At 42.5% G+C, this 26,212-nt stretch overlaps 1 protein-coding gene across 8 annotated transcripts in view; it reads right to left on the bottom strand.

Moving 5' to 3' along the window:
- Kmt2a (lysine methyltransferase 2A) overlaps positions 1-23,723 on the bottom strand; it is an 83,660-nt gene extending 59,937 nt beyond the window's left edge. For 3 of the 8 annotated variants that reach the window (XM_087212450.1, XM_087212451.1, XM_087212453.1), the window contains exons 1-2: positions 23,252-23,723; positions 21,094-21,192 (exon numbers count right to left, since the gene is read on the bottom strand). In XM_087212450.1, coding sequence (XP_087068576.1) covers positions 21,094-21,192; positions 23,252-23,680 — 528 coding nt within the window. In that variant the 5' untranslated portion in view covers positions 23,681-23,723. The remainder of the gene's footprint in view (positions 1-21,093; positions 21,193-23,251) is intronic. The other 5 variants (XM_087212452.1, XM_087212456.1, XM_087212454.1 and 2 more) reach the window with 5 other exon arrangements.
- Positions 23,724-26,212: the final 2,489 nt, after the last annotated feature.

Below are 26,212 nucleotides of genomic sequence, written 5' to 3'. Positions count from 1 at the left end.
AGAAAGACCTGATTCCTACTCCTAAGTAGTATCTAAGGAAAAGGCAGGCAGGTATACAACTTCAGCATTCCTTTCAAAAATAAAATTAATTAAAATATCACTAAATAATAAAATACTACACAATTCAGATTCTGGAATTTTTTTAATTGCCTTCTTCTTAGAATAGGTCATTCTTCCTCTTATATTAGTATTAGTTCATGAAGAAATATTCAATAAATTTCAAATTCTTCCAAAGGATGACAACATGTATCTCCATTCCTCACTATTTTATCTGTGCACCACTACAGGGTTAAAAATCAGAGACCTAAATAAATCATCTGCAGCGATACAATGTGATACAATTCCTAGTAATACTAGTGATCTGATAAAATTTCAACTACTAGACCTCAGTGGTCTTTCTTCTCTCCTGCCAAATAATACAAGCAAGCCTTCAGCTCCTCTCTTAAATGCTTCCTAATTTACTAGTCAGAAGGAAAACATCCACTTAGAGTTCTTTACCTCCCAGGCTAAAGTGCTGTCTACAAAGCTTCTTTGAAAACTCTTTTATTAAAAACAAGCTGAGGGCCGGGGATTTAGCTCAGTGGTTCTGCTGCCAGGCGCAAGGTCGGTCCCGGTACCAAAAAAAAAAAAAAAATGCTGAGGGACAAGGCTGAGTGTGACCCTGCTCAAATCCTCTTTTTTTTTTTTAAATCAAGAGGCTCCTTGGCACTTCAGATCACTTCACTAAGTGGTAGTAACTCAAACACGCCCTTTAGCAACCGTATCTTAGCATTCTCCACTCTCTAAAATCTTTAGTCTTCAGAGACTGAAAACCTAGGCTGGGAAATGTAACTCAGTGGTAGAGTGCTTGCCTAGCATGTGGCAGACCAAGCCGGATCCTCAGCACTGCAAAAAGGCACACACACACACACACACTCAATTCCTTCAATTACAAAATAAGTTCAATAAATCAACTGAAAATACTAACATCAATAACCACAGACAGTATCAAAATCACTCCTGATGCACTTGTTTTTTGAAAGCTTTTTTTTTTTTTTTTTTTTTGGTATGGGGGATTGAACTCCGGTCCTTACCCTTTTGAGGCAGGTGGCAGAACCACTGAGCTAAATCCCCAGCCCTTTTGAAAGCTTTTGATTGTTAGCATCAACAAATATGGTTCAGGCCAGGCCCAAGGCACATGCCTGTAATCCTAGCACTCTGAAGGCTGAGACAGGAGGGTCGCAGTAAGTTCAAGGTCAGCCTCACCTACACAGTGAGTGCAAAGCCAGCCTGGAACTACAAAGCGAGATCCTGTCTCAAAAAAATGGATATGGTTCAATTAGATGAAGAGATCACAGGAAAACTAAAAATATGACTAAGAACAACTAAAGTTGGAAAAACATGCAGGAGGCAAACTGCATCTAGGGAGCAGTAGTTTAAAACATTTTCCCCATGGGAGTTTATTCCAGTTAGCTATCACTTCCACTGGCACAGTTCCTTCTGTGTCTCCTGCCACACACTCTAAAACACCAAGGTCCTGATGTTGCATTTTAAAGATATGCACACGTAACTACTAGTATTTAATTAGCAGAAGAGATTTTTAAAAATGTGTTTACATGTCTACTCTATAGAGTGCACTCTTCAAGAACAGGGACAATTTCTCTGTTCATTTTTATATTCCTAGTATCTGACACAAATTTGGCACCCAATAAATGTAAAATAAAAACAAAAGAACTACTGACAACATTACAAATGCCTATGATGAGCCTGGTGTAGTGATACACACCTGTAATCCTGGCACTCTGGGAGTCTGAGGCAGGTAGATTCTAAGTTCAAGCCTAGCCCAGGCAATTTAGTGAGTTAGAGAAATCCTGTCTGAAAATTTTTAAAAAGAGCCAAGAAGGTAACTCAGTGCAATGCTCTTGGTTCAACCTTCCACCAAGTTTAGACCTCATCTTGAAGGCAGGAGAGAAGCATAATCAGGTCTTTCAAAAGATTACTGTGACAGAAATGGAGAAGAGATTGCCTTTAAACCCAGAGGCAGGAAGAAAAGTTATAAAATGACTGCAGTGGCAATGGGGACTGAGGGAAAAGACAGACTCCACAGACATTTAGGAAATAAAATGGACAAGGTTTTGACAGAAAGGGTTAAATGGAGTGGAAAGAATGATAAAGACTTGGGATGGCTGGCTTAGGCTGATAGGTTTACAGTGATTCTTACCAAGATTGGGAACATACAAATAAGACTGTTTTATAAGAGCAGGAAGTGAGATCACACTAGGCATCTGACTTAGGAATGTCTATCCAACTTATCTATAGGATACAATGGTCTGCACTCAGTCAAAGAGGATGACCACCCTCTGGAGAGGAGGACTGTTTCCTCGGTCAAGGTTATAAAAGTAGCTACACTTCCCAGCTAGAACCTCCAAACAAGAGCTCAAAACACAATGATCTGGGGCCAGGGATTTAGCTCAGTGGTTCTGCCACCTGCCTCTGAAGTGCAAGGACCTAACTTCGATCCCCAGTACCAAAACAAAACAAAACACAATGATCTGGGGAAAACACATTGGACTTAATGAATATATGAATGCTGAAACTGCATTTGAAATCCAATCACCCAAAAGAGAATACTGAAAAAAAAAAGGCAGATGGGAGAGCCCTGAGAAATATCTGTACCCTGCAACATATAGGAGAAGCAAAAGCAAGGAAGGAGACCACATATCAAAGGATGATCAGGTTACACAAGGATTGAAACCTTACAGAGGGCTATCAAAACTGGGAGGTCACCTGTAACATTACCAAGTCCAATTTCAATGCAGTGTTAAAGAGCCAGGAGGAGCCAAATCATAGTAGGTTGAGGTGTGATTAGAAAGTGAGAAAATGAAAATTAGCATACACAACTCTCTTGAAAAACTCAGCTAAATGAAGAAGGAAAGATAGGGCACAAGGTGGGGAAAGACCAGCTTAGAAGGATTATTTTTGCAGCTGATTGTTTATATACTAAAGAGGAACATAGCATGGAAGAAGCAACTAAAAAATCCTGAAAAGCAAAAGGGTGAAGACAGCAGCGGGAAGGAATGACTATAAAGGATAATGGAGGGAAAGTCATTTTTCTCCAGAGAGGGAAAAAGGGACTAAGCATGGATTTAGCTGCACAAACATTTACAGGCAAGAGCAAGAGTAGAAATTTCTCTGAAATCATACTAAGTTTTATGTACAAATGTATTTGTCAGGTGAGAAGCAATAGTCTCAAAGAGGTTCATAATCTGTAAGTTTTTAAGAATGCAGCTCTGAAGAAAAGGAATCATGAGGAAGATAAAAGGTAATAGCTGATTAGGAATAGTGGGGAGAAGACTGGGCATAGTGGTGAACACCTGTAATCCTGGCTACTGAGGCAGAAGGATCACAAGTTCAACATCAGCCAGCCTGGGCAACTTAGTGAGACCCTATCTCAAAATCAGATTTAAAAAGAAGTGGGCATGTAGCTCATCACTCCCAATAGTAGAAAAAGCAGGAGAAGGAAGAGGAGAAAGAAAAATAGAACATTAGATGGAAGGATTAGTGGAACTTGATTTGGCTGTACAGGGGTAGCCACAGCAGGGCCAACATGAAAGACAAATGAAGCATCAGAACTTTGTTAATTCCAAGGCAATATGGTCAAGGCTGCTACAGTAAACAGCAGGACACTACCACTGGTTGTCAAATGCTCAAATGTAGAAAAGGCTCAATAATTGTTTTAAATATTCTGGAAATGACATATAATGAACCAGAGTAGGAAAGAATGAAAAAAGGAAGCCCAGATAGGAGTTTACACTAACAGTTCAAATGTAACTGGCATTCAGTCATTTAGCAGGTATTTCCTGAGTGTAGCCAGGTAGTTTTTTGTTTTGTTTTGTTTTTAAAGACAGGGTCTCACTCTGTAATTTAGGGAGGCCTTGAACTCACTCTGTACCCTAGGCTGGCCTTGAACTCACAGTGATCCTCCTGCCTCAGCCTCTTGAGTACTGGGACTACAGGGGTGTGCCACCACACCTGGCCAAGTACTGTTTTAGACTCTAAAGTCATACAGGTGAAGAACTGATAAAATTCTTGCAATCTGGTAGAGACAGAAAAACACATAAAAAATAAGACAGTAGGTCAATAAGGATCAACAGGGGTTAGCTGTGGGGTGGTATTCAGTAGGATGGTCAGAACAGGCTTCTCCAAGATGATTGTTTACCAAAAATTGGCAAGCTAAGAATCATGGGCCAAATCTGACCCATTTTTTTGTTTGTTCCACATGCTAAGATTATAATGATTTTTACTATTTTTAAATTCAAATTCGGTGTCCATAAATAAAGCTTTATTGGCACACAGCCACCCTCTTTCATTTATGTGTTATCTATGGTTGCTTTTGCACTATAACAAGAGATCATCTGGCCTTTCACAGAAAAAAATTTGCTAAACTTGATTAGACCTAAAAGAAAGAAAGCCAGACATACAAAGGCTTTAATAGAACAGTGTTCTAGCCCAATAGCAACTTCAAAAGCCCAGAGACAGCAATAAGCACAGCATGTATGGTAGAAAGAAAAAGGCCAACATGGCTCCACAGCACAATGAATGAAAATGAGAAGTGATGGTGATAAGCAGCAGAGGCTAGCCCTTGTATGGCTTTATGGCCATAGTAAGAATCTGGATTTATTTTAGCAGTAGTGACAGGTTTAATGTAAATGACTATGATCATATACTGGATCAGATACTTCGTGTGAAGAACAAAGTCTGGTAAGGGAAGAACACAGCAAGGAGATGAGTAGTCCAAACAAGAGACTATAATGGATAAATAAGTATGGGGTTTTGGTGGCTTGAGTTGCTGAGAGGTAGTTGGGTATATTTTAGGTGTAACGCAGACAGAATTTGTTGACAGCTTAAATTTGGAGTATGAATAAAAGACAGTAATTAAGGATATGTTGTATGAAATTTTAGGCCTCAGCAAATGGGTTTCTGGTGGAGTCATTCCAAAACAGAGACTTGGAACAGCAAAAGTTTGGAGGAGAAATCAGGACTTTTTGGACATGATAAATGTCAGATATTCATTGGATATCCAAGTGCTTGCTTCAATGCATATCTATTTCCTTGCCCATAATCTGGAATAGTAGTGGCATCTCAGAAGGTGGTCATAAAGACTGAAGTGCTCAGAATACAATCTGGCCCACAATAAACACTCAGTAAATGTTAGTCACACTTATTTTTATTATCAAATAGAACTGTCAAATAGGCAGTTATACAAGTCTGGAACTCCACAATATAGTCGGTACTAGAGACCATGATTTATTTAGTTAGCAGTCCTGAACAAATAGATGAAGCCTGGATGAGATCACCTAAGACAGTGATGGCGAACCTTTTAGAGCTTTCAATGATACAAACAGCCTGCCGTGGCACATGTGCTATGGTTTGCCCCCACTGGCCTAGGAAGACCGAGTAGACAAAAAAGGATATTCCTGTAATTCCTCTGACATTCAGGGGAGTTCAGCAGAGGTGGGAAACCAAATAGGATACTGAAAATTAATAACCAATGAGTTAAAAACAGGGGAGAGTATAGTATAAAGGAAGGAGTGGTTAGTTGGTTCAAATGCTGCCAGAAGGTTTAATAGGATATCAACTAAGAATTATCTATTCAGTCTTGGCAAATATGGTGGCACATGCCTGTAATCCCAGTACTCAGGCCATAATGGGTACAGAGTAAGTTCAGGGCCATGCTGGGCTACTGAACAATGTAGTGAAGCTCTGTCTCAAAAAAAAAAAAAGAAAAAAAAAATTATCCATTCGGTCTGAAGATAGAAGTCCTAGAAGACCTTGATAAGAGCTGTTTCAGTGAAGTAATGGAGATAAAAGCCCAGTTGGAGTGGCTAAGAGAACGAGGTAAGAAAAGTGGCAACAGGGCAGGGGATTTAGCTCAGTGGTTCCGCCGCCTGCCTCGCCAGCGCAAGGACCCGAGTTCAATCCATGGTACAAAAAAAAAAAGAAAAGAAAAGTGGCAACAGCAATTATACATAGCACTTGGAAGAAGTTTTGCTGTAAAAGGGAGTAAAAAACTAGGTAGTAGCTAGAGAAACACATGAAGCTCAAAGCTTTTTTTAATTGGGGGGTGGGGTGGGCAGTACCGGGGATCGAACTCTGGACCTTGCACTTTCGAAGTAGGCACAATGACACTGAGCTAAATTCCCAGCCCGATTTTTAAATTTTTATTTGTTTATTTAATTTTTTGAGACAGTGTCTCATTATGTATTCCAAACTGGCCTTGAACTCACAGTGACCCTCCAGCCTCAGCCTTTCAACTGCTGGGATTACAGGTGTGTGCCACCATGCCTGACTGGAAGATTTTTTAAAAGAAGGACTATATTCAGAAAGATCATTTAATATGATGATGGGATCAATCCAGTTGTGAGAGAGAAACTGCCAGTCCAGGAGAGGGGAGAAGTGCAGGTATAATTGTGAACAGATGTGAGAGATGGAATCCACAGCTCAAATGGAGAAGTTAAGACTCAGACAGGGGAGGGGACACTTCTTTGTAGAAGATGACAAAAGACATAGTATTTAAGTCTCCTTTTAACAGGGAGGGAAAAAACATTAGTATTTTATATTTAAAAGTCTCTTCATTCATTTTTATTCTTCAATCAATACAACTGCCTTTCAAGAGTCAGTACATCAGTAAATGAAGATTAACAACTGAATCGCTCCCAAGAACAATTTTATTCATATTAGCTTTGAAAGCTTCAACCTTCAAGTCACCAATTTCCAAAGTTTCTTGCAAAGTACAGTACTGTAACTGCAGGACTTATATTAATGCTGCATTTTTTCTTACAGAAATATTCATTTTTATTAATTCTTAAATTTTTGATTAAAATTATTTTTATTTTTTTAATGCTATATTTTAAGCTGAGCTTATATGGGGGGAGGGGGTAACCAGGAATCAAACTCAGGACCTTGCACTTGCCAGGCAGGTGCAGCACTGCTGAGCTACATCCCAGCCTCTTAAGCTGAGTTTATTAAAAAGAAATTAGGGGCCGGGGATGTAGCTCAGTGGTTCCACTGCCTCCTTTGAAAGTGCAAGGTCCTGAGTTCAATCCCCGGTACCAAAAAAAAAAAATTTAGAAGCCTTTCAAGTTGAGTTTATCAAAAAGAAATTAGAAGCCAGGGATGTAGCTCAGTGGCACTGAGCCTGTGCAAGGTCCTGAGTTCAGTCCCCAGTACCAAAAAAAAGATAGTAAGCTCCATGAGGGGACAGGCTTGTCCAATACTAAAACCCTTTCACTAAGTCATCTACCTGGAACATAAGATATTTTTTTGAAAATGAAATAGATTTCCTAATATTTGTACATTTCTTATTTTGTAGAGTACTATTATTTATGATTGCTTCTTTGCAGGTATTTTATCAATACTAGTAGAAAATGTAGTGACATTTGTAAATAACTTTAAAAAGTATAATATAAAAAGAATGCTGCTGAATCAATAAAGGAAAAATATATGCAAGCACAGTCAAATACACAGAAATCAAGAGGCAAACTCCTTAAGCCAAGGTGGTTACTGAAATGCAGCTAGTCAAGAAATGTATACAGAAGGCTAGGCATGGTGATGTACCCCTGTAATGCCAGCACTCTGGAAGGCTTAGCCAGGAGGGTTACAAATTGAAGCCCAGTCTGGGCAATTTGGCAAGCTAATAAAATCCTATCTCAAAAATAAAAAAAGGCCTTGGAGGCCGGGGATTTAGCTCAATGGTTCTGCCCCCCTGCCTTGCAACACAAGGGCCGAGTTTGATTCCCAGTACCAACAAATAAATAAATAAATAAACAAACAAACAAATAAATAAAGCCCTTGGGATGTACTTCAGTGAGAAAGCCCTGAGTTCAATTCCCAGTATAGTAACAACAACAACAAAGGGGCTGGGGTGTAGCTCAGTGGTAGGGCATTTGCTTGTTTAGCATGCAGGAAGCCTTCGGTTCAATCTTCTGTTTGGCAATTTTTGTTTTTTTTGGTATCAGGTATTGAACTCAAGTCCTTGAGCTTACACGGAGATGCCGGAACCACTGAGCTAAATCCCCAGCCAGTATGGCAAATATTAAAACAAACAAACACACACACACACACACACCAGTGAACTTAACGTCAGGGGCAAGGGCAAGGGCCAATTCTCTGTAGTCACTGGTGCATCAAAGACAGCAGTGGTTAAATGTGTAAGAGGAGATTGAAACTGCTTAAAATATGATCTCTGCCTGACATTGAAAAGTGTTAACACAAAATGGTCAGCTAGGATTAAGATTGCAAAGATAATAATACACTGTTCTTAGTAACAGAATGTAAAATTTTCACCCATTCACCTGGAAACAACAAAAAAAATTCAACTCAATTCTACCTAGCAACTGGAAGGCCAGGGATTTAGCTCAGTGGTTCCGCTGCATGCCTGGCAAGCACAAGGTCCTGAGTTCGATCTCCAGTACCAAAAAAACCCCAAGAGAACAATTCTACCTAGCAACTGTTACCCAAGAAACACGAATACCACTTGCTCACTTTGTAATCAGAGGAAGAGGGGGTGTCCCTTCATGCCCACTCCATATCAACAAGACCAAGATGCTCAAAACAGCTAAACAAGTGACACAGGTGAACTCTAACCATCCTGCTTTGGAAGGACAGGCAGTCATAAAGCAGCTTATCTGTCCTTAAAAATAAAACAAAACACAATCGACTACTTCAGAGCTATTTAGATTCTTGGCAATGTCCCAAATTACTTTGGACAATCATTTTTTTTTTTACTCATGAAAAGTATGGGCTGGGGATTTAGCTCAATGGTTCCAGCACCTGCCTTGAAAGCGCAAGGTCCCGAGTTCGATCCCCAGTACCAAAAAAATACATCACGAAAAGTGTATTTTCAGACTCAATTTCCAACTCTCAGCTGGCTTATCCATATATAGATACAGAAAAAATAAGCCTACCTAACTTATACTGTAGGCAAAGAAGTTAAGCATCACAATCACAGGGTTCATGCTTTTCTAATGGGAAAGTACCCAAAGATGACCAGGTCTGTGTGAATAAGCTGGAAAAAGTAAACACCAACTTCATCTTGAGCCATATCCTCATTCATTACAAGTTTCTGCTATAAAACTTCAGTTCTTCTCTACCAGCTTGTTGTTCTCAGTACAGCACAAAAGTCAAGCTGCATCTTTCCTTCTGGAAAAATGGGCTACTGGAGGACCAACAGCAAGGGGAGGTTAACCAGAGGAAGCCACAACTTCCTTCCCTCTAAAAGTAAACAGCGCCATCTCTCCATAAAGTCAGTTTTATGAAGAAGCATGTGGAGTTAGAATGATAAAAGTGAGTGCTGCCCTTGGCAAAACAACGAAGCTACCAAGTCCGCCAACACAATGCTCAGCTATTATTTTTAAGGAATTAACGTTCAAATACAGTGGTGCCTCAGTTCACAAAGTTCATTTGTTCTACATTTGGAAAAGACTGCCACATGTGTGTTTGTGTGGGAAAGATGGCTCCAGTCGTGTCACCCAATGCGGAGTTTATAAACAACAACAACAACAAAAAAACAATTTTGCCAAATGCTTGTGAACCAAATTGTTTGCAAACAAAAGCATTTGTGAACCTAGGTACCACTGCATAGGAGGGGGAAATTTTGTGTTCTTAATATTTTGAAAGCTGGGCATGATGGCATACACCTGTAATCCCCCCAATTGGGAGACTGAGGCAAGAGGATCACTGCTAATTTGAAGCCAGCCTAGAGTACATAGTGAGTTCAAGGCCAGCCTGAATTACACAGTGAGACTCTGTCGCAAAAACAAAAAAAAATTTTTTTTTTATAAAACCAACTAGTGTCTTTTGATTTCATTATATTTGGAAGTTTGCCATCATTGAGAAGCCCATATTTGGTGGAATTCTCTTTTTTTTAAAGTCCCTGGTATTTTTCATTGCTCCAACAAGTAGAGACCCTCACAGATAAAGAAACCATAAAAAGGAACTATTCTTTGCTTTTATATATTCTCCTGCTTTCTGAATTTATACCTGTATAAATAATGGTTTTACAGTTTGAGTTAATCTGCCCTTCACTCTGCCACTACTTGCAGAATTCCTGCAACAATGAGGTGTCACCCATGAAATCCAGTCATTGTATGAAATGACTAGTTAAAAGTGTACACTACTTACTATATGAAATTTAGAAAATATTCAGTATGCGTAAGTAATCTTAAATAAATCTAGTACTGATTTACCTAAAAGAAGGAATTCATATAAAATTCTAACACTAAACTCAAAACTCCTAATACTTCAATAACCCAACCAAGATTTTGGAGTTAAAAGTTGGCAAGAAAACTGGCTGGTTTTAATATCAATTCTGCCCAGACTTTTGGTAATCTATATGAATAATCCCAATTCACAGTTTTCATTTTGACTGTACAGGAAATGCTTTCGGCAACCCAACATATCTAAAAAGGTTTCACTCTGAGTGATTCAAGCCCTCTATACAGCCTCAAAAGCCAAGGGTCAGAGGCTTTTATAAGACTAACTCACATGAAGCAAATTTATGTTGCATTGGAAACAACTTGCAAACCCTTAAAATCCATCCACAAGTGGCAATAACCTTAACAAGGGATAAAAGCTAAAATGCTTGTTTCATAAATATAAAACTTTTGTTTGTTTTTGATTTTTGAGATAGGGTTTTGCTATATAGTTCAGGCTGGCCTTGAACTTGCAGGAACCTCCCCAGGACTAGGATTATAGGCCTGTATCTCAGACAACTGTTGTTTCCTATATTAAGACCACATTGGGCTGGGGATTTAGCTCAGTGGTTTCTCCCCCTGCTGCACAAGCGCAAGGACCAGAGTTCGATCCCCAGTACCAAAAAAAAAAAGACTTCTTTCTTAGCTGGGCATGGTAGCATATGGCTACAACCCCAGCACTCAGGAAGCTTAGGCAGGAGGATTTCCAGTTTGAGGTCAGCCTGGACTATATAGTGAGACCTTATCTTAACAATACCAAGAGAGGGCTGGGGATTTAGCTCAGTGGCACCACACCTGCCTTGCAAGCACAAGGTTCTGAGTTCAATCCCCAGTACCAAAAAACAAACAAACAAAAAACAATACCAAGAGAGACACAGAGAGAGGAAGGGAGGGGGAGGGAGAGGGAGGAAGAGAAAGAAAACAAGAGTTCTTGTTTAGTTAATTTAACAAAATTTTTATTTTTCTATAAAACCACTACAAAAATCATTATTTCATAGACATTTCTCTGGAAGCTTACAACTAGTAATTATTGCCATAAATTGACAATTTAGATTAAATATTTCTTGGGAAATCAATGAGATTGTAGGAATCCCTAGGGAATATTAAAAAGTATAAAATATGGTCCATGTCCTCAAAAAGCTGAGTAAGAATATATTTACTGATTCATAGAAGGAGAAGGTAGCTTCAGAGGTCATTTTCTACTTATGTAGCCAGGACTGTATTTTGAAAATCCACCTCCAAAGAAATAATAAAATTAAAATTGACCTCCAGAGAAGATAATGAGATCCTTTTGGTAACTTTTTACCATCACTATAATGACAACCATCATTAGCAACTGAGTTCTCTATACAACTACCTCTTACTACAGTTTAAATCTATTTTCTCTTTTTCAAGCATCAGTGGAGCCAATAAAGTTACCATTCCTAATAACTGATCTATTCATGGTGTTTTATTTATTTATTTATTTTGGTACTGGGGATTGAACTCAGGTCCTTGCACTTGCACAACAAGCAGCGAAACCACTGAGCCAAATCCCAGGCCCTTCTACTCATGGTTTTTGAAGAGCTTTAAATCACCTAACCTTTCGTTCTCTCAGCATTTTCTCACAGGACTGACTTCCAATCATATAACCACTTTTTGAGTCTCCTCAACCCCTTTTAAGTTGAGGAATCTAGAAATGGAAAACAATACTCAAGTAATACTCAGTGCTAAGTATTATCTACATAAAAAATGCCATCCCATCAGGCTACCTGAACATCACTTTCAAAACCCCATTCAGTACCTTTCCAAAAATGACTTATGATGGCTCTTAAGACTTTCCTCTGACATAAATTTATTTTTTAAAAATTGTCTTGTACAAATTCTCCTAGCTTGTATAAGTCCTTGCAAAGTGCCCCTAGAAGTTGTCCACACACCAAGACTTCAATTTAGCAAATAGCCACTAACCACCTACTCTATGAAAAGTCACCACCAAATAATAGGATGACTTAAAATGGCCTATGGTTAATGGAGTTACAAACTAATGAGAGAAAGACACATTTAAAAGTATTCACAATGAAAGAAAGCCAGGGGTAAGTTCTGGAGGGTAAGGAATAAAGTGCAATAAGAAAGTAGAAAAGAGAAGTTGAGTTTCATCTAGCAGTAGTACCTCTAAAAGCTTCATGGGAGAGCTGGAATGTGGGAATCTGAGTTGAGACACCAAAGATAAACAAGCCAGAGGCAAGTCAAAAAGGGAATGACTCTAACTAAAGTAAAGGAGAGGCTTTAGCAAACGTAGAAAAGGCAGGTCCACAAAGACTGGAGAGAACACCTACTAGTTCAGCTGTCTAATGTAGGCGTAAACAGAAGTGTTCAGGAGAGGTTAAAAATGTAGAAATGTAGGCCAACTAGTCTGAAGGGCTAAGAAGCTTAAATCATATATTAGAGAGAAGTCAAATGGTTTTAGGAAAACAGTGACATAATCAGATCTACAAGAAAACCACTGGTAACACTACAGGGCAAGAAGGAAGGTGGGAAACAAGTTTAGAGATTACCACAATAAGCCATGCAAAGGTAATGAAAATTTGAACTAGGACTGAAAAGCAATGGGCAGGTTAAGGAAACACTATAATAGTATAATGGATAAGAGTGAGAAATCCATCGGTTGGAAGAGGAAAGACTTAAAAGATAACACAAACAGCAAGAATGAACTTTCAAGCAGAGGTAGGTTAGAATTTGAATCCTAGCTGGGCCATTTTCTAGGCATATGATTTAAGAAAACCTATTTAACTTGTTTGTGCCTCAGTTTAACTGTAAAAGACAGTATATTAAGTCTTCTAGCAAACCTTTCCTTTTTAATGAGAAGTACAGAAAACTGTATTTCTTCTTAAGCACACTATCTTCTACTAGTTAAAACTTAATCTGCCTTTGACCACTCTACTGGTGCTTATTTTTATTTCACAAGTCCTGATCTCAGAATTTATAATCTACAACTAAGTATTTCTTCTATAATTAAACTGTTACATTACACTGATCTCTGTAGACCAACACTTATTCTACCCAAGTTGAGACCTGAGAACAAATGTTAAATAGTTACTAAGTATAGTCTAATGGATCTGAACCTGGGGGCCAAGACCCCTGAAAAGCCTCAGAGTTGTGATGGGTCTAGTCACAGTGACCAAGAGCAGTGACTCTAAGGTAGCTCCACTGGCTTAATCACACATAGAGACATATATTTCTTGGTATCCTACCTGCTTATTTATTGCCTTCTTTTTCTTCTCCTAGTCTGCTTTATCTCTAATTATGTTTTAGTTGGACACCAGTAGCTACTCACTGTTTGGTGCCACCTAGCTTACTGATGAATATGACACCCAGGGCAAAATCAAGAACATTCTAGGGGGCCGGGGATTTAGTTCAGTGGTTTTGCCGCCTGCTGCGCAAGTGCAAGGACTTGAGTTTGATCCCTAGTACCAAAAAAAGAACATTCTAGGGCCGGGGATTTAGCTCGGTGGTTCTGCTGCCTGCCTCGAAAGCGCAAGGACCGGAGTTCGATCCCTGGTACCAAAAAAAACCCCAGAACATTCTACACTTGATCTTAGCCAAAAGGCCGAGAAGTGATAAAAAAGGAACATTCTAGGGCCGGGGATTTAGCTCAGTGGTTTCAACGCCTGCTGCACAAGTGCAAAGACCTGAGTTCGATCCCTGGTACCAAAAAAAAAAAACAAATAGTTAATTTTTGGGCCGGGGATTTAGCTCAGTGGTTTCGCCACCTGCTGAGCAAGTCCAAGGACCCGAGTTTGATCCCTGGTACCAAAAAAAAAAAAGAACATTCCAAAGTCAAAGTATATAGTATTTGTGTTAAAGAGAGAAATTATAGAACTCAAGTAGTACATGTATAACTCAATGTAATGAAGATCAGTTATCTTGGTTAAAAAAAAAAAAAACACCTACAATATTCATCCATTCAATTTCCCAGTTCTAATATTAATTAGGGCTTTCCATGTGACAGGCAAAGTGCTAACTGTTTTGTATACATTGTCTCAATTATGCCTCAAAATAATCTTATGAAGCATAATTTCTCCTAATTCCCAAAAGAGAAGCCGGGTATGGTGGCACACTTCTGTAATCTCAGCACTTGGGAGGCTGAGGCAGGAAAATCACTGGGAGTTTGAAGTCAGCCTGGGCTACATAGTGAGTTCAAGGCCAGCCTGAACTACACAGTGATATCCTGTCTCAAAAACAACAATAAACAGGGCCAGGGATTTAGCTTAGTGGTTCTGCTGCCTCGCAAGCATAAGGTCCTGAGTTTGATCCCCTGTACCAACAACAACAAAAAACAAAACAAAGAAACTGAGGCATGGAGAAGTTAAACTTTCCAAGGTCATTCACCTAACAAATGGCTAAACTAAGATTTGAGCCCAGTTTTAGCAGATCTTAATTACTGTGCTGTACTCTCACATTATTCCAGATTAGATTATGACATTCTCCCTTGGGCCAGGGATTTAGCTCAGTGGTTCCGGTGCAACCGCAAGATGCTGAGTTCGATCCCGGTACCAAAAACAAACAAACAAATGACATTCTCCCTTTCCTTGTTAAAGGTGTTCATATATGCATTAATAAAAAGTCCTACCAGGCCAGGGATTTAGCTCAGTGGTTCTGCCGCCTGCCTTGCAAGCGCAAGGACCCAAGTCCGATCCCTGGTACCAAAAAAATAAATAAATAAAAAGTCCTACCCAGAGATACAAAAGAATTTTCTCAGTAACTAAGCTTAGAGATGTTATCCACAGTTTGACAGCTCATAATTAAAGGCAATAACCTAGGAACAATGTTGTTTATCTCAAAATTAATCAATACTCATGGATAGACAAAAGTTTAATACAGACACAAATAAATATTTCTTTAGGAATAAGATATTTATTATAGATGTGCAATTAATTTCTCCCTAGTTTTTAGAAATGAGTTCAAAGGAGTCTGACGAAAAATTTTCTCCAAAAACACTCCTCACAAGGCATATTGTTCTCTTAATTGAAGACAAAAGGCCACAATTATTTTGATGCTCTAAAATGAGAATGAGACAATGCTTCAGCAAAGCATGGACATAAGGGTTCCGATCTCCCAAACAGTTCAAATGTGAAAAAGGTTCACAGTTCTTGCTGCTGAAAGACATTAAAACATCTCCATCCAAACATTCTAACAACTCACAACCAGAAATGCAAGAAAATAGATAAGATACATGGAAGAAACTCCAACTGCTGAAATAAATGCCTGAGGAATAGATTCTACCCACTGGTAGCAAATAAGATCTGGCTGTAGCAATAATTAAAGGTAATATACCTGGGGAAATCCCTTCAGTCTATTCAAACAGAAAAACAACTACTCATTTCAAGGAAAGGGGAATTTTCATACACTGTACAAAAAACTGCCAACTAACTTTACATTCATATTGTTAACTGTTTCCTTAAAACTAAAACTCACTAGGGTAGTATATCCAAAGTCTAAAAAGTTTTAGCAAGGCTTGCCTCTAACAAGTTTTGTTCAAAACTACAAGGGGATTTATATCATTTACAACAACTACAAATCACACAACAAAATTCTTCTTTCCAGTGTCTTGGTCTTTAAAGAAGCAAATGTTCAGCAGTGGCTTCAGTGCATGGTTGGCTTCCCCTGGTATGTAACCTGACAAGGTAAAAAAGCTCATTGAAATATTTAACAGTGGTGGTATGGATTTCTTTGGATAGGTCAAGAAAAGCAGCTCATCCTTCTTCAAAACATAAAGAACCATTTTATGGGAAGTCATTCTCTCAGTCCAAGTGTCTATGCATTTCCTCAGGGCTTTCTCAGAGACCTTATTGAGGGGTGAAATGAAAAGGATAACAAAAGGACCCCTTTTCTCTCCCTATTCTCAGCATAATCTACCTCAGCCACAGGGCTAGGAGCATCCACGCTGTCATAAATGCCAGCAATTAGAGAATTAGGCCATAAAACCACCCACTCAGGTATAAGAGAACAGGCCTCCAGCTTTATTTAATGCATGCCATAAAAGATCCTGTACTTCCTTCTTTCAGGCCTTCTTCACAACCAATGAAATGACAATAACAACAAAAAATAGCCCTTTGTCTGCCTACCTCATACTGATGTGATCAATGAAACCATCTGGGTCCAGGTAAAGGATTTAAGATTCCTTTTTCTCACAAAAGACTCCCAGATCCTCTAGCATGCCACAAACATATCTATGAAAGGACATGCTATATTTTAAGCACTAACATAATGGAAACTAAAATCAGACTACAATTATTCTAGCAGCCCAGTCAATTACTGACCTCAACAAATACCAGGTCCTCTGTAAAACTATTCTTACTTAGCTCAACAATTTTTAGAACACCCTAAAGTCTTTTCTAATCACAAAAGTTCACTCAAATCACAGAGTTAACTTTCAGTTTCAAAATCTGATACAGTTTTGAAGCAATCAATAATTTCATTTGATTGTCTTCACAATCTACTAGTCCACAAATATCACATGTCTGTGATTTACTCCATGATAAAATTAATTGTATTCAAGCTTCATAAACCAGTTTAGATAAGATCCAAGCAAGTGAACTCTTTAGCATCTTCTTTCCTACTAGGGCCTACAGGGTTAAGAGTCTAATTAAAATGTAGGTGCACCATGCCAGAATCATTAGTAATTTAGCCTTCCTTAATTCCTGAAAATAACATATGCAAACAAAGGAAGGTCTCATCCCAGCAATCCTTGAATAAGTCCCTCCCAAAGAAGGAATAATCACAAAGCTTCCCCCTTTGTCAAAGGTCCGTGCCACTGGACTCTGCACCTTGGCAAAAGAAGAATAAAGACAAGATATTCACAAAAGGCCTACTTGAAGGCGGTCAGTTAAGTGTTAGAAGGAAGCTGAAGTTCTGTGCCAACACTAGTGAAATGTGGGCAGGCTCAAAGAGATCTTAATTAGGAGACCTACAATTAAAACACAGCAAGTCTCCAAAAGACAGAGGCACTGCAGTCTGTTATGCCTCTGAGCAAGTAAAGCACTGTTGCCACCCCTTCTAGTCAGAGGGCAAAGTAAGCAACTGATACAGTCTGCACAGCTGCTCTCCGGAAGGACCATTCCCAAGGTAAAGCAAACAGATGAGATTTAAGTAAAAATGGGGGCCAGGCACTTAGCTCGGTGGTTCTGCTGCCTGTCTCACAAGTGCAAGGATCCAAGTTCGATCCCCGGTAACAAAAAAAAAAGTGTACCAGTATAAATGGGATTATTTTCTTTTAATGTCCCATCAAAATATGAATCTATTTTGTGAATAATTTCCTCCAGGAGTATGGACCTTAAGACAATTCAATAGAAGGGGAAGATGTACATGTCATATGGTTTCCAGGGAGAGATGAAGACATGTAAAAGCTATATATATTTTTTTTGTTTTGGTAATGGGGATCGAACTTGGGAACCTTTGCTTGCAAGGCACTGAGCTAAATCCTTGGCCTCAAAAGCTGTATTTCTAATGCTCAGTATAAACCAAAATTCTGCATTTCAGAATATATTAACAACTACTTCCAGCAAAGTAAATACCAACATTTTGGATTTATAAATATACTGATCTACTAGGTTTCTTTTTCATTTAAAAGCTAATACATGGCGGGGATTTAGCTCAGTGGTTTCGCCACCTGCTGCCCAAGCGCAAGGACTTGGGTTCGATCCCTGGTACCAAAAAAAAAAAAAGCTAATACAAAGGAATATATCACCTAGCTGAAAATAACTGCATTTTTGGATAGTAGGACCACAACAATGAAAATAAATTTAGACCAACATGAGTGGCTCCAAACACCAGCTAATATCTGGGGTTCTACCAGTTCTCAGAACTATTTTATCTTAAAGCTAAGCATACCATGTGTACACAGTCCCAGCAACTGGGGAGGCCGAGACAGGAGACTCTTTTGAGCCTAGAAGTTCAAGGCTAGTCTGGGCAATATATGCAGAACCTGTCCCTTAGTTATTTTCATTTCTCTGATAAATGAATCAGTCAACTTTAACAAAGTCCTTCTATCTTTTCCACATAATGAAAACTTTCCCACCAAAGTGAAATTTGTCTAATAATAACAGTATTAGTTAAATGTCCAAATGTACAATCTGATATTAAAAATCACCAAACAGAATCACTGACTCATTCTTTTTTTGGGGGGGGGGGTGTTAACCGGGTAATGAACTTGGGACATTAAGCTTGGGGGTCAGGCGGCAGGCAGTGGAGCCACTGAACTAAATCCCCAGCCCGTACTGACTCATTCTTCTTTTCTTTTTTTTTGGTACCAGGGATCGAACTCAGGTCCTTGCGCTTGCGAGGCAAGTGGCAGAACCACTGAGCTAAATCCCCGGCCCAAAAATAGTACTTATTAGTCTTTTCTTTTTTTTTTTTGGTACCAGGGATCGAACTCGGGACCTTATGCTTGCGAGGTGGACAGCGGAATCACTGAGCTAAATCCCCGGTGACTCATTCTTGAAATAAACTCAAAGAAATTCTGATCTGGTCAAAAAATTAAAATAATAGAGAAGAATCAGGATAATGGAACAATGGGGTGCAGGCTTTTCATTTTATAGATCAGAAATTTAAGGTAGTGGGGCATAGTGGCACATGCCTGTAATCCAAGCTATTTGGGAGGCTAAGGGAGGAAGATTCCAAGTTTGAGGCTAGCCTGGACAATTTAGTAGGACCCTGTCTCAAAATAAGAAATACAAAGGGCCAAGGATAAAGCCAGCATGCACATGGCCTTGACTTCAGCTCCAATACTGGGGGGAGAAAATTAAGGCTGCAAGTGAATTGTCCAAGGTCTCCTAACAGTCAGTGACAAGAGGTGAGTAAGATGAGAGCCTATGCCCACTGACATTCACTCCACTTGAGTCCTCTGCTTCATTTTCTTTGCCAAATTCAAGATCAGCTGTGAAGGCAATGAAGGAGCAACTCTTACTCTTCGTTTGTAAGTCTGGTTAACATCCCTCCCACCAAAAACAAAAAACAAACAAAAAAACCCAAAAACTCAAAAAACCAAAACCACACACTTTCCAACTACCTTCCAGCTATAGACTATCATCTTTTAAAACCCACCCCCTAAAGCCCCCCTCAGTCCACATGAACTAAACTGCAATTTTAAATGAAACAAATACATACCAACATTGTAATTCAGTTTTTTTGGTGCCAGGGATGGAACTCGGGACCTTGTGCTTGGCGAGGCAGGTGGCGGAACCACTGAGCTAAATCCCCAGCCCTGTAATTCAGTTTTGATTCATATCTAATTAAAGTCTGCTATGTTATGATCAGGATGAAACCTTTGCTTTTAACATTTTGAGAGGTGGTAGGGAAGGCAAATGAATAATGAAACTAATAAAGACTAGTTTCTCATAAACTATTTCTGGAGTTTATACTAAGACAGACCAAATTCTATTTAACAGAAAAGATGCAGCTGTGCTGTGTTTATTTGGATGGCAAAGTACAGGAGTATGGAGTATGAACATTACCTGAGACAATCCTCAAAAAAGTAGGACACTGACACTATGGAGAGAAAAGGAAGAAATGGACCTTTGTGATTTTTTTATAGTGCACAATAAAATAAAACTTCAATTCTACTTCCTAATCATTATACAGAAATCACAAATAAGAGACCACCAACACCAATGTATTTTAAAAATAATTGCATCCTAACACTTTGGTGAGGAACTGCATGTAGGCATTATCAGAGACATATTCAATTCAACTGAGGTTAGGAATCAATGGCAGGAAAGGATAAGTCTCCTAAGAGTCCCAACAGGGAAATGATCTGCAAGTTCTATCCTTGAGTTTTAGAAGTATTAACTTAGGCTTTGTTATGAGCAACTTCTAGTCCTTATTTACTTAAAGTAAACAGTAATTTAAAGAGATTAGAATCATTTTAGGTCTTCATGAATCCAGACAAGACTTGATACAGAAGTATGAGCAAGTCTGAGATGCAATCTTTAGAAGTCTGCAACTATGTCAGCCCCAGGGTAAGCCCTAAACCTCCTTTTTGGAACTTTATCATTGAACTGTAGACCATATAACAAAATACTTGGTTTCCACACTGAAATCTACTAGGTCAGAGGAGATCATCACCCTGATTTAGCAGTTAACAACACACACCACCAACTCCTACTAGATTAGATTGCCCCAAGCTACTACGTAAAAGGCTTACCAAGAGCTCATTCAAGCCCCATTCAGAAAAAAATGGTCAAGATTAACATAAGTAGTCACCACTCTTCTCATAGTGAAGTAATAACTACTGTTCAGGCAAAAGTTTGAAAAGAAAAAAAAAAACCCTCTTACTAATATGATCACATTTGAAATAACTAATTCCCTGTTGAGCTTATACACTATAAACTATTGTTAAGCAAAATAAAACACTAGTTTACAATCATCTCATGATATAAGTAGTTAAGAAAATATTAGGACTTGATTAAAACTTTAAAGGTGATTTGTCAAAGACCAACAGTTATAATATTCTGGTGCCCAGACATTAGGTCCCTGAATCCAGGTGTCTCTCTAACCAGTCTCTTCAAAAGCAATATTTGGAAGCTATCAGCATAAAACTTTGCTTTTGAATATGTGATAAAAGCATTTGGAATGTAAACACTTGGTTCTTCAATACAAAGTACATAAGCATGCTAAACAAGAAGAAAACGCTTCTTAGGATCCCCTTAAAACAGACTAACTTCTCTAATAGAGACTTTGTTACATTCATATACATGGGGCTAAAATTCTACAAATAACCAGGCAAGTCTCAAATTTGAAAATAAGCAGGTAAATGAAATGTCAGTAAGTCTATTCTTTTATTTATTTTGCTGCTGTATCTTTTAAAAAAGCAAAATCAACTCACATTTAAGCACCAACTCCATGCAAGTAACCTGAACGGTTCAGTCTTTTTGTCATGTATGAGGCCTTTGGTTCTCCAACTACATGGGATCTGTGTTGTTAGCTTAAAAAATACAGAATTGGCCTTTCAAAAAAAATAATAATCTACAGCAACCAATAAATAGTCTCAAACAACCCTGCTGACTGCAGCTGCCTTTCTGAAGGCTTGGGAAAAGGAGGTGGAGATAGAGCAGAGAGGCTGGGAAAGAGGACGAGGCAGCTAGCTACACAGCAAGGAACACGCCCCCATCATGTCCTCCTTGCTCTGTCAGAAGGCGGTTGTTAGGTCTCCTGATCAGGCTGCCTTAGAAAGGATTTAAGAAGGCAGAAGACTAACAACTAAAAAATGCTAGCTTCTTGAAAGGAGGGTCTGGGGTCCCTGTGATCTCCTCCCTCCCCATCTTCCCAGGATCTTAAGGTAAATGTAAAGGGGTGTGGGGCAAAAAACGTGACAAGGGGTTTGCCCAGGATATTTTGTGTGCACCAACGGCAGAGCACGCACGAAACGGCTGGTTATCTTTCCCTTTCTGTTTCAATCAAGAGCACTCCAGAGCAGCAACCCCCCTACCCCCCTTTGCTTCGGCCCCTAGCAGCTGCTCTTCCTCCTCCTAGCATCCCCCATCCCATTCTCCCCTCTCTCCTGCGATTCAAACTCCTCCTCTGCATCCAATGGAAAACAAATGCGCAACGCCACTGGCTGAACCTGAACTCAACTTCCCTTCCCAGGGCAACTTTCCTTTTTATTGAAGGAGGCTGCATGATGCTTATGAAAGCATCCTCATTCTCCTCCCTTCACTAATAACGGGAAAGGGGCAAACCTTTAACCCTTCATCCACCTTGGGTCCCCTTAAAAAGAATCAGAGAGGTAACTCCCCCTTCTAAGGATAACTTTGCTTCTTAATCCTGCTCTTCCTTCCAAACCAAAGCAACCATCACACTAAAGTAAAACTGCCCTTTATCTACACTTCTCACATCAACTCGGATTCCCCTGCCTCTTCCAAGCCCCAGGTTTGGCCTAAGAAAAGGTGGATCAATAATGAAATGAGAAAAGAAGGGTGGGAGGGAGCTAGGGCTGGAGGCTGCTAGCTCTCAGGCACACTGGGTGGGGTAGGAGAGCAGCTGCTTTCCCTGGGAGGATGCTGCCCAAGTCCCCCCACAAACACCTCCCTTCACAGGGGCCCCTTTCCCCGGGGGGAAAGCCTGCTCCTCCCCAAGGGAATGCTGGAAAGCTGCTCTTCTCGAAGCCTAGGGGACCCTGAACTACTTCCCCTCAAAGATGCCATTGATCCTTCATTCTAAAGGAGGGAAAAGGTGGAGTGAAAGTATAGTAATTCCCTGCTACCAGCAGGCTAGATAGAAACCGCAGCCCTAGAAGATGGGGGAAGAGACTGCTGGAGGAGAGCACCGTTATCTTCGGAGGAAAGGAGGTGAGGACAGGCTAGGTGGAGAGGAAAGGTGTCCCCGTGGGGCGGGGGTGGGGGAGGGTGTGGGTTGGAGAAGGACCTGTCTGCTGAAGTGGGCAAGGGGTGGGGGTGGAGGTGAAGAAGGGGGAGTGGCTGGCAAGGTAAGGACCTGGCCAGGGATGGGACCAGCGTTTGGAGGTTTCCAGAAGCAAGCTGTGGGGAGAGGGTACAGATCCTCAAGGGTTAGGAGAACGTGGCCCTGAATGAGCCCATCACCCGAGAGATGCCCGAGAGGAAAACTGCCCTAGGAGTAACACATCTGCCCAGAGAAGGAGGCGGGGATGTGGCGGGATCAGGTCTCTGGCAGGGAGGGAGGGAGGAATCTTGCTCGGATGAGGTAATCTGTGTAAGGGAGGAGGGATTCAGTCCCGGGATAGGAAACCGGGCAAGGGGGTCTGTGCCAGGGCATTTAGGGAAGGGTCCGGGCGAGGAAAGGAGGGGGTGCGGCAAACGCCCTGAGCCAGATGGGTCTAAATCTCTGGGTGGGGCGCTTGGGGGTCTGCAGCCCTGTATGGAGTCCCAAGATGGGAGGGCCATTTGCCCTGGGTCAGGGACCCCAGAATGGTTTTAGAATTGGGATGCTCCTCAACTCGGATGGGGGAGGGGAGGGGGTCCACAGAGGGTCGAGACCCCAGACCTGGGGTTTCCTCGCCCCCTTACCTCTCCGCTGCCGCCTCCCCCGCCGCTCTCCCCAAACACGGCCCGGAACCGGCGCAGGTTGGTGCCGATGGCGGCCGAGACCTGCAGCGCCGCGTCGAAGCCCGGGCCCACCCGGAGCAAGGCCGGCCCTGAGGAGGCTGAGGACGATGACGAAGACGAAGACGAGGCGGACGACGAAGAGGCTGCTGAGGCGGCGGCCGTTCCCCCTGGAACCCCGGCCCCGCTGCTTCCCGCCGCCGCCGCGGCCGCCACAGCCGGGGGGGAGGGGGGCGCCCCGGGGCCGCCCCCGCCGGCCGGGGGCCCGGGGGGAAGCAGCAGGGCCGGAACGCGTTGCCGCGGGGCGCCCCCTAGGCCCCGGCGCCCCCCGCCGCCGCCGCCCCCGGTGGTCCCGGGTCGGGCGGGGAAGCGCCACCGACAGCTGTGCGCCATGTTCGCCCCGTGAAGTGAAGCAGCGAGAGGGAGAGGCGACAACACAGGGGGGCGGGGAGGCGGGGGGGGGGCGCGGGCCCCGGAACCTGTGTAACGCTCTCGGCGTCGCCCCGCGGCCGTCAGCCTGCCGACCGCTAAGCCGAGCGCCGGGCCGCGCCCGCCCGCCCCGAAATCTGTATACGGGCCTCAGGCCTCCGCCTCCGATAACCGGCCGGGGCCACTCCATGCCGAGGCCCGGGCCGCCTCCTCCTGACCGCCCGCCCGCCCGGCAATCTGGATAACTGTGTGCCCCGCCCTCCGGGAGCGGCAGTGCTAGGGAAAAGGAGGGGGGAAGGAAGCCCAGGAGCCCAGCGCCGAGCGCGGGTTCCGGGGAGAGGGGGAGGGGGCGAGGACTACTGGGACGATGGAGGCGGAGGGAGTCGGGCCGCAGAGCCGAGAAGAGGATTACACACGTTCCCAGGACGCGCGGGGAATCGAACTGCCCCAGAGAGCAGCTCCAGTACAGCGCGGTTGCTGGGCCGGGGAGGAGGGAGCCTTCGCCGCCTCGGGGCACGGATCCAAGCGGGGCTAGCCCGACTGCAACGCTAATAGAATAAAAGAGCCTTTATTGTGTTACATGCAAAACAGAAGCGTTGCCCAGTTTACTTTAGGCAAAATGCAAAGGCCCTCAATGAACGCGTTTTAAAAAATAAAAAGGGAGCTCCTCCCATCTTCACGCTGGAACTCTCTCCAAAATGCACACTCTTCGAGAGGCAGGTCTCCCGCCACCTCCTCGCCCTAACAGTGCAATTGGGGCCGAGGAGCTTCTGGCCTTCGTGTCCTTCTACAGAGTTGCGTTGTTTCTTTTGCCCAGGCACCGGGGCCACGCTGTGCTCCGCTAACGACGCGGCGTTACAACGAAGCTGAAGCTGGGTAGCTAACGGGGCCTGGAGGGAAGAGGCGGGCAAAAGCACCCCCGCCCTTTTTCCTCCAGTCCCAGCCTGCCGCTGCATGCAAAGCAGACCCTAATGTATGCAAGGAGGGGGGGGGCTCGCGAGCACGTTTCTGATTACGAGAGGGGGAGGAGGGCAGCTTTGGGCATTATGATACACTGGGTGGAAGGGGCCCGCTGGCGGCGAGCTCTGAGCGCGGGGTTTGCAAACCGGGGGGGAGGGGGAAGGGAGAAGGAAGGATAGGGCGGGCGATGAATATCCACCGGGTTTACTTTATTGCGGGAAAGAGAGGAGGGCGCCTCTAGCGAGGCGCTGGAAGCCAGCTAGGCTAGGAAAGCCGAGAAAAGAGGGAGGGGTTTGTGCCGGGAGAACTTGCGTTGGCTGAGGCCGGGGATCGATACACAGCCTGCAGGCCCCGGGGCAGCCTCCACCCCTTCCACACCCCCCCGCCCCCCGCCACCGAGGTGGAGTTCGCTGGAAGGTCACGCAGCCTTCTGGACTCCCGCACCGGTACAGCGCACTGCTAGTAATATTACAGCCTGGGGCGGCAAATTTGGGGAGAAGGGGGAGGGTCGTAGTGAGCAGGTTGCAATCAGCTCTGGCTCTCTGGAGGGTGCACTGCACTCCTCCAGAGAAGGTCCACGGCCTCCTGGTGCTGAAAACCTACATCCTTCCAACTGCGAAACGTTTGTGCAGAGCGAATGATGGCGTGGGAGGTGGAGGGGAGCAGGGAAAGGGAGGATACACAGGCAAGCCCCAACTCCCCGAACTCGTCCCGGATCAATCTTCGTTCCAACCGCGCAGGATGGGGCCCAGATGGTTTGCAAAGAGCACTCTGACAACGCGCACACAGAACCAGATTCCGTTATTACATCGCGTGGTTTACTAGGTGCAAAAAGGGTGGGAGTAGCGGGAGGATATTAAACGGCAGCCCCAAGACTCTGCTAAAGACATAGGCACCCCATTGTGGACGATTTCTCCATTGCAATATATTTAGCACTAGGCTGTGGGGCTTTTGCTTTAGTGTAGCTGCTCTGATCAGTTACAGATTGGCGACCACGTGGATTCCCTCAAGCATCCTGATTTGTTCCCTCCTCACTCTCTCTCGCTTATTTTTCTTTTGTATTTGCCGCCCCCCCCCTTTAATATGCATAACGGTCTGCAGAGGTAGTAGGCAGGAGACTGACAGGCTTTATATAACTGTGACAACAGGATTTCTTTCCCCACACACACACACCCTTGAAAAAACATATACGGCTGGTTTCTGAGTAACCTCCCCATTCGAGCGCACTTCATTTAGCACAGGTGGGAGGTCTGCAGGTTGGGTGGCAGCAACAAGAAGGAAGAATGTCTTTAAAGATTGTGAAGATTCAAGCCTCTGGGCCGAAAATCTCAGAGAAATTATCTAGTTTGTCACTTTGCCTCCAGGCTAGTTTTTTAAAAAAAAGGCAGAGAAAACCAGAATTTGGTTTATTGTATTTGGTTTAAAGTATTGTATTTGTATTGTATTTGGTTTAAAGTACCCTATACTTTTCATTGTACAGATGGGGAAACAGTCTTGGAATAAGCAGTAGGATCAAAACTCACTAGGGTCTAACGC

The sequence above is a fragment of the Heterocephalus glaber genome, unplaced genomic scaffold (assembly GCF_053883595.1).
Source record: "Heterocephalus glaber isolate CG9 unplaced genomic scaffold, H.glaber_assembly_v1.0 deba00001429, whole genome shotgun sequence".
Classification (NCBI taxonomy): Eukaryota; Metazoa; Chordata; class Mammalia; order Rodentia; family Bathyergidae; genus Heterocephalus; species Heterocephalus glaber.
Note: the sequence above shows the minus strand (reverse complement) of the source record. Positions and strands in the feature narration are given on the sequence as shown.